At 44.9% G+C, this 14,435-nt stretch overlaps 1 protein-coding gene across 1 annotated transcript in view; it reads left to right on the forward strand.

Moving 5' to 3' along the window:
- Positions 1-14,435, forward strand: part of ADAMTS16 (ADAM metallopeptidase with thrombospondin type 1 motif 16) — a 180,983-nt gene that overhangs the window by 67,226 nt on the left and 99,322 nt on the right. The window contains exon 9 of the mRNA XM_023588862.2: positions 5,109-5,246. Coding sequence (XP_023444630.2) covers positions 5,109-5,246 — 138 coding nt within the window. The remainder of the gene's footprint in view (positions 1-5,108; positions 5,247-14,435) is intronic.

Consider the following 14,435-nt stretch of genomic DNA (forward strand, 5'->3'; position numbering starts at 1 on the left):
ATGTCCATCTGGGCATGAATCCAATTGAGAAATTAACCAGTTGCTAAGGGAAGTCACGGTTTGATGGTCAGGCTCCGGGGACTAGGACTCCAGGTGTTCTGTGGCCCTCCACAGCCTGACAGTGCCAGGCAGTTCCACCTGCCGTACCTACATCTCCTGTCTGCAAAACCCAGGCATGCCTGTGCAGGTGTTCCCTAAATTGTATTATTTCAACCCCAAACTCCTATTATATAAAACATGCTTAAAGAGCAAGCTGCAAAATCGTTTCCGATGACTAATGTACTATTAAAACATATTTACTGTGCTCAGAATTGTTGGTGAGCCATCATTCTCTCTTCTGTCTTTTCCCACATAGTTGCACACATTCAATGGGCACAATTTGTATTCTCCCAGCAAGGCACTGTGTAGGGTCTGGTAAAATGGGGAAAGAGAAAATGAACATGGCACACGTGGCATCCCATCTGGGGGGATCAGGAAAGAAGCAGAACTGGCTTCCCTGCCACTTAGCTTGCTAGTGCCATCTGGCTCAGCTCCTCCACTGGCGATGTCAGCTGCCCATCCGGGTATCTGATGGTGACCTGTGTGCCTTCCAGTTGGTGGCTGTGCTCTGTGGTCCACCCGGGCACCTCCGGCTGGGCCAGGGAGGCACAGGGTGGTTTCAGAGCAAGCCAGCCCCTTGGAAATCATCTCATCTGGTAATGACCACACCGCCTCTGCGGACTCCAGGAGTTCAGAAGGTCTATTTGTATGCATTTTATTTATTGTCATTCCTTGTGAGACTTTTTTGTTTCTGTGTCCAAAAGTATTTGAAATTCCTTGACCTCTGTCCGAATCCCTGTGAACGTGGATATGCACACACAGGCACACACATGCACGCGTGCACACACGCTCGTGCACATACATCATCTGCGTATGGATGACATCTCGAGGTATTTAGATGTCATGTTATTGGCCAAGATCACATCTGACTTAGGGAAAGGGACGCAAGTTTTGACATTATCCCTTCTGCCGTGCACTGTGTCGGGAAATCTGCACAGCTTGTGAAGAAGGTTTTGTTATCCCCATTTTACAGGTGAGGAAGCTAAAGCTTGGGGGGATAAGTAATTTGCCCAATATCAGCCCTCCTGAGGGGCAGAGTCACGCCCTGGCCAACCTGCCCCCACAGCCCTGGGGTCTTCTGACCTCAGGTCCCCTGGTGACGTGTGAGTGCTGTCCCCACCAGATCCCCAGCCCAAGGGCGCTCCATCCTTCTCCAGAAGCTTCCATCAGGGCTCCCGACAGCTGGGTCTCCCCTGGGGTCACCATTACCACACCAAGGGTGTGATTTCCCGTCAGGTGTCACTGGCCCGGCTCACTGGGGGAGCTTCGTTCCTTGGCTGCAGCTGCCTAGCCAGCCTGAAACAATTGATAACAGCCCCTAGAAGCACCGGGCTGTTCGTCATTCTGGATGTATAATTAGTAATGAAGGAATTCCTTCTGATGCCCACGAATCACATAAGAAAGCACTGCGACGGCAATCAAAGTGTCAGACATCGAATGTAATTTTCAAATCCAGTTTAATCTGCAATTATATTTATATGCAGGTATTTGGGTCTGTGTTATACTTATTCATTCCACAAACATGGATGGAGAACTGTTATGGGCCGGTGAGTCTACCTGCTCCTGAGCTCAACGGAGGCCTAAGAACAATCTCTGTCCTTTAGAAGCTAAGGGGTAAACCAGAGAGTAAACGCATTAATTTTTTCATCATTTGGGGTGATAACCACTTTGAATAAAGTGTCTTGGTGCTTAGAAGCAGAACAAATATGAATGTGGAATATGTATATTGAATAGTAATTATAAAGTCGTATTTCTTAGCCGCCAAATCACAACCTTATCTTAAAAGTGTATTCTAGCCGTTCTCCCATGACTCTGTGATGCTAACCTCAGATGCAGTCCCTGCGCGGCACGGGCACCCTGACGTCCCGGCACCCGTTGCCCTACAAAATGCAGGCATGGCGCCAGGTGGATTTTCATGGGCATCAGACTCACCGGGGGAGCTTGAGCATGGGTGCCCGAGCCGGGTCCTGGGCCCATCCTGCTCGCTCAGAACCACCCAGGGGGGCTCTTGCTAGTCGCACACACCACGTCCTCCCCTACAGCAGCGTTTGCAAGTCAGAGCTGAAAAGAAAACCTGAAAATAACATGGATGAAGACGTTTCAAGATACACTGAATGGGCAGTGGACTTGGCCCAGTGGTGAGGGCGTCCGTCTACCACATGGGAGGTCCACGGTTCAAACCCCGGGCCTCCTTGACCCGTGTGGAGCTGGCCCACGCGCAGTGCTGATGCGCACAAGGAGTGCCCTGCCACGCAGGGGTGTCCCCGCATAGGGGAGCCCCACGCACAAGTAGTGCGCCCCGTAAGGAGAGCCGCCCAGCGGGAAAGAAAGTGCAGCCTGCCCAGGAATGGTGCCGCACACACAGAGAGGTGACACAAGACGACGCAACAAAGAGAAACACAGATTCCCATGCTGCTGACAACAACAGAAGCAAAGAAGACGCAGCAAAGGGATACAGAGAACAGACAACTGGGGTGGGGGGGAAGGGGAGAGAAATAAATCTTAAAAAAAAACAAAAAGATACACTGACCCATCAAGTTCACAGACATAGGCGCTGACTGTGAATTCCTCAGAGATGTGGGCGCTAGTGGCAGCAAACGTACCTCAGGCCAGGTGGGACCCAGTGTGTCTTGTTCCTGCTCAGGGCGCGGGCCAGCCAGGGGAGGGTCCCAGGGGAGGTCCTCTTGACCACTCTCCCCCAGGCAGCCTCCCAGACATCCTTTCAGCCTGAACCCTGCCACAGCATGACACACTTCCCTGCCATCTGGTAGCCCAGCCTTGATGAATTGCTTTTAATAGAACTGCTGAGAATGGGTGGAGGCTGAAATGACTAACTCCACGTCACCCTTGGTACTGATCAGGAATTTTGCAGAGATCGGTCCATGTTTGCATGCCACATTTCCTTGGATACACCCTCCAGGCTTTTCCTGGGTTCGTCCTGGGCTCTGGGGTCCCTGTCAGCTTCCATGCTGGCTCCGTGACCCTGGACCGGTGTCCTCCCTAATCCTCAGCCTCTTCTTCGTTGTATTAGACCGAGTTTGTAGGGTTTGCCTTAGCTTGCCACAGCTGCTGGAGCAACACCCCTGGATGAGTCGGCTTACATGAACAGAAAGGGATTGTCTCAGAGCCGTGGAGGCTGGAAGCCTGAAATCAAGGTGGTGGCAGGGCCGTGCTTCCTCTTCAATGGGAGAGAATGTTCCCTGCTTCTCCCCTGGCTCCTGGTGGGGGCCGGCAGTCGAGAATGTTCCTTGGCTTGTGGCAACTCAGGCTCTGCCTCCGTCCCATGGATGTGCCCCCGCCCCCTCCCTGTGTACAGAGTTCCTCTGCTTATAAAACTCCAGTCCTATTTGGTCCACAGCCCACCTCATCCACCTTGGCTTCATCCTGACTAATCACATCTTCAAAAAATTCCTTTTTACCAAGGTTCGCATTCATAGCACTGGTGGTGAGGGCTTGAGCATCTATTTGGGGGAGATACAATTCAGTCCCCAACAGGGTTGTAGTGAAGATTAAGTTAGAAAATATGGTAACATGCCGAATGGCATGTCTGTAAAGTAGCGAGTACACATAAATGTTAGTTCCTATGTTAATGATATTATTAACCCTAAGAAGATGAGCTAATTGGAAAAGGTGCCTTCAGCCTCAGCAGCAGATACCGGCTCCCCAGGCCCTTTGGCAGCCCACTCCCCCTGGTGGTGTCTTCCCTGTGCCCACGTCCCTCCTTCCACACACCCCTCGTGGGATTCTTCGCTGCAACATGGCCCCTGCAGTAACCACCTTATCCCACTTTGCCTTCTCATCTTTCCCTCTATGTCCCACCCACTGGACATCCTGCATCCAGGGAAGCCATGTCACTGGATGCCAGGCATGAATGGCCAATAGGAGCTTGGGTTGGTGGCAACACATTTACTTTTTAAGGGTGGTCTTCAGTGTCCAAGAAGGCTCCCAAGTTGCCCATATGTTCCTCCCAAGGCTGTGCGTTCTGCTCCTCTGGGATAGTAGAAGATGGCCATGCATTGTTCTCCTAATGGCTGAAGCTTTAGGAAGTTGAGGGGAAGAAGTGGACTTGGTGGAGGCAGGTGAGGTCAATGTGATTCACAACTCAGGTCCGTGTGGTCCTCATAGACGCAAGGCTAAAGATGTCCCCAAGTGTCAGTAGGGGGAGCTGGTGGACACTGGAACTGCTGTAAAGGAATCCAACTCCGAGTTGCTGTGGTCACTGTAACTTGAGATATCCCAGGTTCTAAGCCAGGGTGGGAGCTCTGAAGTGGGCTGGTTTTCATTCAAGACAAGCAGGTGCAATCTTCAAACAATGCCCAGAGGCAAAAACACCCATAACCATACAACTGGGAGGTCTGTGGAGCTATGTCCCCTGCCCCCGCAATGGGACTTAGGGCACGGGGTCAAGCACTGGGTCTCTGCCTCCAGCAGTGTAGACCTCGAGTGAGAAGGAGCACACCAGGGTGTGCGGGCACCGAATGTCAGCACCCCATGAGTTTCTGCCCAAGCAGCAGTGGTCAGTCACTCTCACAGTGTGGTGCGTGTCAACCTCAACTGGCGGGGCCTCTTAAAAGCTCAGATACCTATGTCTCTTTTTTCTGGGTCAGCAATCCCTCGCTTGGAGCCCGACATCCATATTTCTAATAAACATCCCTGGGAATTCTGACAATCCCTGGTGAACAGAAATGAATATGGAAAGAAGGAAGCAATTTAAAGGAGTATAAGCTTTATCAAGAAGATCACAAGTGAACTGCCCCTCTCCACCTACTGGAAATGCTTTTCTCAGACTAAAACGTCTACCCTAGCAGACACCTGGATATTGTCTGTGCTTTGATAGGCTTGTGCACTGTCAAGCACCTCACTGGTGAACACCCAGTGATTGTCCACATTTTGGCTGTTAACACATTTTTATTTCTACCCAGCTAACAATCTTGACATATGTTTGTTAGAGAGCATGAGATCTTTTAAGCTGGCCTCCAGTTTGAAAGAACCGTTTCTCTCTCTTTTAGCTTTGGCATGGTCCACGATGGAGAAGGAAATGTGTGCAAGAAGTCTGAGGGCAGCATAATGTCTCCTACGCTGGCAGGGCGCAATGGGGTCTTCTCTTGGTCACCGTGCAGTCGCCAGTACCTGCACAGATTCCTAAGGTATGGCCTCCTCGACCCGCCCTGTGCGCTCTCTGTGCCTTTGCAATCTCACTGCCTGGTCGTCCTGGCAGTCCAAGCAGCCGTAGGCCTGATGTGGCTTCCCAGAGGTGATTCCCATGTGATGGTGTCTGCCAGACACATTCTAAGAACATGGAGGCCTGCTGGCTTGCTCTGACATTGTTGGACTCTCTGACTCCATAGAAGCTGACAAAATTGAAATAGTTGGCACTAACACTTGATGTTTTTAAATTTTTCACTTCTACAATTAGACTTCAGTGAATAGAAAGATCTAACATACATGTTAGATCTATGTGTATGATGATAAGGCATGACTGTCATTTCAGTTATTTACAAAATACATTTTTATTAGTAGAAAAACTTGAGTATAAACTGTATATTTTTTAAGATTTATTTATTTATTTATTTCTCTCCCCTTCCTCTCTGCCCCAGTTGTCTGTTCTCTGTGTCCATTTGCTGTGTCGTCTTCTTTGTCCGCTTCTGTTGTTGTCAACAGCACGGGAATCTGTGTTTCTTTTTTGTTGTTGCGTCATCTTGTTGTGTCAGCTCTCCATGTGTGCAGCACCATTCCTGGGCAGGCTGCACTTTCTTTCGCACTGGGCGGCTCTCCTTATGGGGCACATTCCTTGCACGTGGGGCTCCCCTACATGGGGGACACCCCTGTGTTGCAAGGCACTCCTTGCGTGCATCAGCACTGTGCATGGGCCAGCTCCACATGGGTCGAGGAGGCCCAGGGTTTGAACTGTGGACCTCCCATGTGGTAGACGGATGCCCTAACCACTGGGCCAAGTCTGCTTCTAAGTGTAAACTTTAATGTGAGTGTAATATCCTATAATTTTAAGCATTATTTTTGGAAAGTTTTATTTTAAGAATAATTTGGGTGTATGGGAGTCCCCCATTTTGTATATGTGACTTTACTGTGATCTAAAACATTTTTGAAATCCTTCTTGTGTGTAGAGGCTATAGACACTGAGGAAGGAATGGAGGAGATTACCTTGCCACCATACATGCAGGGCAACACCTGTTACTGTGATGAAAGGCAAAACGCCTAAAACAAAGTTTTATGATTTTTTTCATTTTTTAATATCCCAGTTTATTTTTTACTTTTTATTTTAGTTTTTCTAAATTATTATGTATTCTTCTAATTTTAAATCTGTCAATAAAATCTATTTTAAAAAGAATAATTTATCTAGCGTCTAGCACATTGGAGAGGTGAGATTTGACCCCTCAGGAAGAGATAGTAGATTTCTTAATGTTTTGAGAAACAAGGGATTTGACAAAACACCCTCATAGGTGCTGGTCAGTTAGACTGTCGCCCAAATTTCAATGGCTTAAAGCTTAGCATTTGCTTCGAGCCTTAAACCAAAACTTCGTTTTGACACACATCACACTCAAGCGTGGAACTGTGGGAAACTCTGCTCCAGGCAGTCATTCAGAGACCCAGGTTCCTTGCATCCTCTGTCTCTTCCCTCACTAGGAGATCGTTCTCCTCTGTGGCCAGTTGTGGATGTTGAACAAGGGACCGCTGCAAGTGTGCAGGGCAGGGGGGGGCATTTCTGGAAGTGAGTGCTCAGTCGATGGCCCCCTAACATGCAAGGGGCTGACAAATGTTCTCTGTGTTTGCTCTGGAAGAAGAGGTCCCAAGAGTTGGTAAAGAGAGCCTTCATGGTAACCTCAAATCATAGCACAGCTGAAGGCACTGAAGCCTGGGAGGGCTGGCTCCAGGGGGACGCATGGAGAGTCAGACCCGGGCGACTCCAGACCCGGCCTCTGCCCACTGGTCCAGAGGGCGATGGAAACCAGCGGAGGAAAAGCAGTCCTGTGGCAAGCATAGCCATTGTTTTTACTTTTATCTGTGAACCCTGAACAAAAATACTTAGGTCACATACTAAAAAGACAGTCCTTATCTGTTTAAAGAGCAGCCTTTAACCTCTTTAAAGATGTCCAATCTGTGAGAATCGCCACAGACGCGGTCCACACATGCGCCCATGTGTGTGGGCACAAGGGCAGGCACAGTATCCTGGGCCCACTTGAACCCTTCCAATCAGATCACAATCTTCTGGGACCAAATGGAAGCACCTGGCCAACTGCACTCACAGAAGACACACCAGTGTCCACCTTTGCCATTTAGGGAACATTGTTTCTTTGGACCCAGGTGGGAAATCTGCTCTCACAGAGGTGAGGGACACATTTATTTATTGGACAAAAGGTATTTTGACAAGGCGGATGGGAGAATTGTGCTTTCCCTTTAACAAACATCCTCCCAATAATGGGTGGATTCATGAAGATTCAGAGAATGTGCTTTCTCACCTACAAAATCCACAAAGGCTAGCAGGACATAAAGGAGAGTGAGCTACTGTGATTAGTTCTCAATTCAATTCACTCAACATTTTTTCAAAAGCCCCCATTTCTGAGATTATCACATTCATCAAAGGAAGCATGGGAATTATTAATTCTATTTTAATTATATATTATTGGAAAATATTAGCAGGCAAAAACCATCTTATTTTCCGAATTTGGACCAGTTTGTCACAGAATATGCAAAACAATTAGAAATAAATAAAAGTTTGCTCAAGATGAAAAGCAAATCAATTTTAAAATATGAAGAACAGAGAAAGGACAATATTTACAGCACTTTATGAACTATTGATCCTGATACCGAAGCTTGAAACTTGGCTAGGAACTTTCTAAATACCAAAGCAAGAAAAGATAAAATTTGTTCATGTTAACTGAACATAGGACAGATACTGGTATTTCAAGGAAAGCAAAGCTTTTAGTAGCACGGAATTCTTTAGAAACAATAATATTGTATTTGTGTGTGTACAGAAATACAAAAATGTATTTTTATAAAAAATGTATGTATTTTATGCATTTCTTTACATTGACATAATTCTATAGATATATATTTGCTATATAAATACATATTTACATGCTGGATCCTCCTTTTCTTATTGTTTATAACAAAATAAACTGCATATTATGTCATGTAGAGAAGGTTTATAAACATTAACACAAAATTAAAAAAAGAAGATGATAGAAAGTACCACGGTATGTCCATGTGGGTGTATGATAACACGCATGTGCCCTCCCACTTCTGTCCCTGCAACTGCCTCTCTTTGGACCCAGAGCATCCTGGGGTGGTCCTACAGGCCCCAGGAGCCCTTGTTGCTTCTGCCATTGTGCGATGGTGGCAGGACCACGTGGAGACGCGGCTGTATACAGCGCATGGCAGACTCCGCGCGCCCAGCTTAGCAGGCCCAAGAGCTGCCTGCCACGTCTGGGCAGTTCTTATTCTATCATGGGGATCTGGCCAGAAGAGCGAGCCGGGTTATTAACAACAGTAAGAAGTAACAATGAGGTATTTCCTTCATCCCTCTTTGTCCTGAGATGCCCCTCGGTGCTAACTGACTTCTCTGGATTGGCCCACCGGGCTCTGCCTTATTTATTTTCTTTTATTGTTCAGCATAGATCCTCCCCTCCACCCCTTTGCACACATTAAGTTGTCTTGTTTCTAGAACACTCCTTGAGCGGGATCATGCTCGTATTTTTGTTGGGTTGCCTCCGTTTATCATTTGATATTTGGGCTCCCCCTTCCATGGTTAGCCGTGGCTGGTTTGCATTCCTTGCTGCCCCTTCCTAGAGTTCCCCAGAACATCCTGTAGCAGCTCCAGGGAGCCGGCATCTTCTCCACCGGCCTTGGGGGGCTCCACGCCTCTAGCTGTGGTCCTCCCTCATATTCTTGTGCTGGGGTATGATAACGCCGTCAAGTTACTTGACCACCTAGAGGAGGGCGGCCGTTTGCACAAGGCAGGCCTCTCCGGTTTTGTGGACATCTGTGTCCTGTATTCTAGGAATGCACGTTGGATTTGTCCTCATCATTTTTGTTACATACAAAGGCAACGCTAGTATTTTACGCCTCTCTGCGGCACAGTGGAGTACAGATACCATTTGCCATGCCCATGGGGGAGCCCCATAATGTCACAAGGGGGGGGTTGTTAGCATTGTTTTTAGCTGTTTCTTGCAGCTGTTGAAATCATTCACACGGGCAGAGGAATTCTGTTTTCTATATTAAAGAAGAGCATTCTCTTTAGGCTCACTGTACTCTTATTTATTTTAACAGGAAAAATTGGGAGTTTTCTATATACCAAATCTTTTTTAAAGTAATATTTTAGATTCTTTTTCAACTTGTATCTGGGTCTGATAATACAATAAACATTTTAATTGTTTGAAATATGCTCTCATTGGAAGATGACAGGATGCAAAGTTGAGTGTGGTGTGAGAATCAAGAAAGAGTACAAAAAATTTTTTTGAAACTGCCAAGAAATATAAGAAAATCCATGGAGAGAGATATTCAGAGAAGAGTCTATATTGAAGACATCGACTATGAACTGTCCTCTGCAAATCACAATATGGTCTTAAAACGATTCAGAGTATGAAATGAACACTCATTTTTCTTCTATGATACCTAACAGCCAAACTGTATACTGAGTCCTGCTCATTTTTATCAGAGAAATTGTGGATTTACAAAACAGTCATGCATAAATTACAAGATTCCCATATAACCTGTTATTAGCACCTTACACTGGTGTGGTACTGTTACAATTGTTGAAAGCACGTTTTAATAATTGTATTGTTAACTGTAGTCCATAGTTAAACTTAGGGTTTACTGTTTGTATAGTCAGGTTGACGTGCTTCTAAAATTTTTATTCCTTTACCATATATATAACCTAACATTTCCCTTTTATCCACATTGAGAAATAGAATTCAGTGCTATTAATTGCATTCATCCTGTCGTGCTACCATCACCACTGTCCTTAACCCAAAAATCCCCACCCTTCCAAACAGGAACTCTGTACATGTTAAGCCTTTAGGTTTCTCTACTAATCACTAAACCTTTCTGTAGCAATTCTGTAATAAAACTTCTTTAAAGATTTTACTCATGTTTGAGACCACATGGTAATAAATAAGGTTTCACATAGTCACAAGTTGGTTTCTTGGAAGAATAAATTCCCCACTAAAGTCTTTCACTGTCAAATTCTCTATCAAGATTTATTTTACTTGAGGTGACCAGTTGCAAATTGGACACTTCTACAAATAGTATGTTAATACTTATTTTTCCATGACTTAACGAACCCAAGTCTGTGTTCTTTGACATGTTTGCTGGATTTTCCTGATCTCTAAGTAATCAAAATACTGTTATATTCTCCACCAGCTAGGTGGCTATTTGGCTATGATCCCAACAATGAGTAAGGATAAATGGCCAACTTTTACAGATGAATCTGCCCTCCTTAATTAGCAAGCTGGCATTTGATTGCTACATGAGGGAAGAAAAGTTTAAGAAGCAAACTCAACTGGCCTGCAGCTGTCGGCACAACTTGTCTCCATTCTTCCTAGAGTCGTGAATGGCCAGTCTGTGGAGGATAAATTCCTCAACCTCGTCAATGAAATAATACATCATTTCCTATTAATAGGCTTAGACCTCATCATAATTACTCATGTCTGCATCTGAGAGGCCTATGATTTGGGGAAGTTTCAGCTCATGACTTTAAATTCAACGACAGCATGGGCTCATCTTCCATTTAACTTTCCAATATTTGCTTCATGGACTTCTGCTCGGTGAATATGTCCACATCGATGCCTGAGCGATGGGATCATCACAGGGAAATGGATGATTGCAAGCTGCCCAGATCCCCGCCGTAGCCCACACCACCTGTTATTATCCATGAGAAAAGTCGGATTGGACCTGAGAGGCCATTAAGCATCATTGTGTGGGTAATGGAAATGATACTTCTCCATTCAAACCTTGCTCTGCTGCATAACATTCATCTTAAGAAAGAAAGGAGTCCCAGCTGGCGTAGTTTCTGCATGGCCTGGATTGTATGTACAGCTGTAAGCCTCAGGATGGGCCTGCCGTGTGGTGGGAAGGAGCAGAGCACGTTGCACCTGCTGGGCTGGCGCGTCCTTACCACTCCCATGGCCGGAGACCTGGACCTTCCCAAGTGCTATAACCTTCCCCAAGGGCCCTGGTTTTCTTACTTAGAAAATGGATGGTACACATTAAAAAAGTCTCAGTACTTTAACATGTAACAGCCCATTAGAACAGAAGGGGGACTTTGAAATGAGCGTGGTCTACCATTTGTGCCAAGAAGTATAAAGAAAGAGTACCCCTTGGTGAATTTTCACATGGTGAACTTAGCCATGCACCTTGCACCTATATCAAGATGTCCACACAGTAAATATCCAGAAATGCCCTTCATCCCCACTTCTTCCTCCCTCTTACCCAAAGGCAGCCACTCTAGACCGCAAACGCCTAGTTCCTTGCTTTGGAACCACCTGCGAATGGTATCGCGTCTTATGTACTCACTGGGTCTGGTGTCTGCGGCTCAATATTGTGATTGTAAGATTGATTCTTGTTGCTGCAGGTGAATACAACAAAGTTTACTTATCTCCTTGCTGTCTAGTATTGTACCGCATGAATAAATCATTCTGTTAATGATAGACATTTGTGTTTCCAACTTTGGGATCTTATGAGGAAGGTTTCTTTGAATATTCTTTTGATGTATATCATGCATATGTCTGAGTATACCTAGGAGTGGACCCTCAGGGTCATAAATGTATATGGACAGCATCAGCAGACACTGCCGAAGAACTTTACAAAGAGGTCGTTCAAAGTTTCCCTCCACCGAGCCAATGTGGATATTCAGATGGTTCCAGGTCCTTGTCAACGCTTGGTCTTTCTCTCTTTTCCATTTTAGCCATTTGAAGGGCATGTAGTGGGATCTCATTTTGGTGACTAATGAGGGATTGAATACCTTTTTATATGCTTAATAGCCATTTGAATAACCCCTTTATTTGTGTGAATCTCTTAAAATTTGGTTTAATGTCTTTTTCTGAACTCTTCTTGGGTGTACTTTAAGGATTCTTAGTATAAGCACTTTGTCCGTGATGGCAAATGAGTGGCACGAATATCTTCTCTCATTCTGTGACTGGCTATTTACTCTTTTAATGGTGTCTTCTGACAAACAGATGTTTTCATTGTCAATGGAGTCCAAATTACATATATTTTTCCTTAGGATTGGCACTTTTTGTGCCCTGTTGAAAAAAAAGTTCTGCCTGTCCCAAAGTCATAACTGTATTCTCCCCCATCATCCCCTACAAGCTCGATTTTTATCTGTCGCATATAGACCACCTGATTTTTGTGTATGGTGTGCAACAGGTGAAGACTGGTTTTATCTGTATAGACATTTTGTAGTCTGTTTGCAGAGAGACCACAGGCATTTCCTTCTTGCACGCACACCCCTGGCCACGCCACCCACGCTGGTAGCAGCCGTGGCCAAACCGAGGCTCAGGTGCACACGGCGCTGCAGGCTGCCCTTTCCTGCTGTCCTCTGGGATCCTGAGGCTGCCATGGAGGAAGCCCGCACTTTGCTCATGGACAGCCTGAGACCGTGAGGAGCAAAGCTGAGCAGCCGAGCCGAGGGTCACGCCAGCCAGCCTGCCGGGCCCAGGCACCACCACCAGCCCCTGCCAAGCCGGCCCAAACCTGGAAAACCACCGCCCGCCCCAAAATCGTGAAAGTGATTTCTTCTTGTTTGGAACACAGAACGGAAAACAATATCCGTAGAGCCAACACCATTTATTGAAAACACTGTCCTTTCCTCGTTCTGAAGTCCTACCTTTGCCATAAGCCAAGTTGGTTGTGATCAGCCAAGTGACCCGAAATGAGGGGGCTGTTTCCAGGCGCTCTGATTCTCCCCTGGGTTTAGTTGTCTAAGCTTGTGTCAGTCATTCAGTGTTTATTATTGTCCTCTTTATAATAATGATTGATAGCGGGTGATCTAGTCTACCCACCTCCTCCTTCAAGATTTCCTTGGCTATTCTTGCCCCTTTGCATTTTCCTATACATTTTAGAGTTAATCTCTCAATTTCCTCCATCCCTTCCCCACCTAAAAAAAAAAAAAAAAGCCACCACTTCTGGGATTTTGTTTGGGATTTCCTTGAAGCCGTAGATGAATTTGGGGAGAACTGACATTTAAATATCGACTTTGTTAATCTATGTGTGCAGTATACCCATTCCTCCATTTGTTTACTTCTGTACTAGCTTCTCTCAATAAGTTCTCATACACTTTAACATAGAAAAAAATACTGTACATCTTTAAGTTTATTTTTGGGTATTTGGGTCTTGTTGATGCTGTTTCAAATGCTATTTTTTTAAATTTCATTTTCTATTTTTTTGATGCTGGTATCTGGAAATGCAATTGCTCTTATATGTTGAACTTGTATCCGACAACCTTGTTAAAATTATTTATTACTTTTAATAGTTTATAGCTTTAACTTATTCTGTATTTAATGCACAAAAATTTACATGCATATAATGACAATTCTCTTTCTTCCTTCAAATCCGCATTCCTTTTATTTCTTTTTTTTCTAACGTGCCAAGACTTCCAGCACTCTCTTGAAGAGACGCAGGGGTGGAGGCGCCTTTGTCGCACCTCCCTTCTCAGCGTGGGCACACTCGGCTTCTTCCCTAGCTTGTGAATTTGCTCTAGGTATACGGATACTTCAACAGGTTCAGATGTCCTCTTTTAGTTCTAGTTTGCTAAATGATTTCACTAGGAATAGCTGGTAATCTTTATAAAACGTGTTTTTATATATCTGTTAAAGTAATTTTGTGACTTTTTATCATTTATTCTAAGATCAGAAATTAATTTCTCTAATAAATACATTCTAGTCATGATGTATTATTCTTATATGTTACTGAATTTTATTTGCTAATTGTTTTAGTTTCAGAAATTATTTCAAACATTTACACTTTTCACTTTAAATTCAAACTTGTTGGTAAAAAGGAAAAAAAAACATTGAAAAACGTATTGTACTGACCCCATTGCCCCATATACAGACATCAGCCTTTGGTATTTCAGTAACTAAAAAACAACAACAACAAAACCAACAACAAAACCACAATAACAAAAACACAAAATCTTAAAACTATTATTTCTCTTCAAAAAAAAACCAATGTAGAGTTGAGATATTCCATTTAACAGATATGTGATTTCCATCCAAATAAGGTCTCTATATTAATTAACAGGCTTGCTGCATGCTGTTCCATTCCTGTCCTTCTAAAGTCGATCTTAGCTTGGGCATAAGTTTGTAAAACTGACAGTGTTTCTT

This window comes from Dasypus novemcinctus, chromosome 2, assembly GCF_030445035.2.
Source record: "Dasypus novemcinctus isolate mDasNov1 chromosome 2, mDasNov1.1.hap2, whole genome shotgun sequence".
Lineage (NCBI taxonomy): Eukaryota > Metazoa > Chordata > Mammalia > Cingulata > Dasypodidae > Dasypus > Dasypus novemcinctus.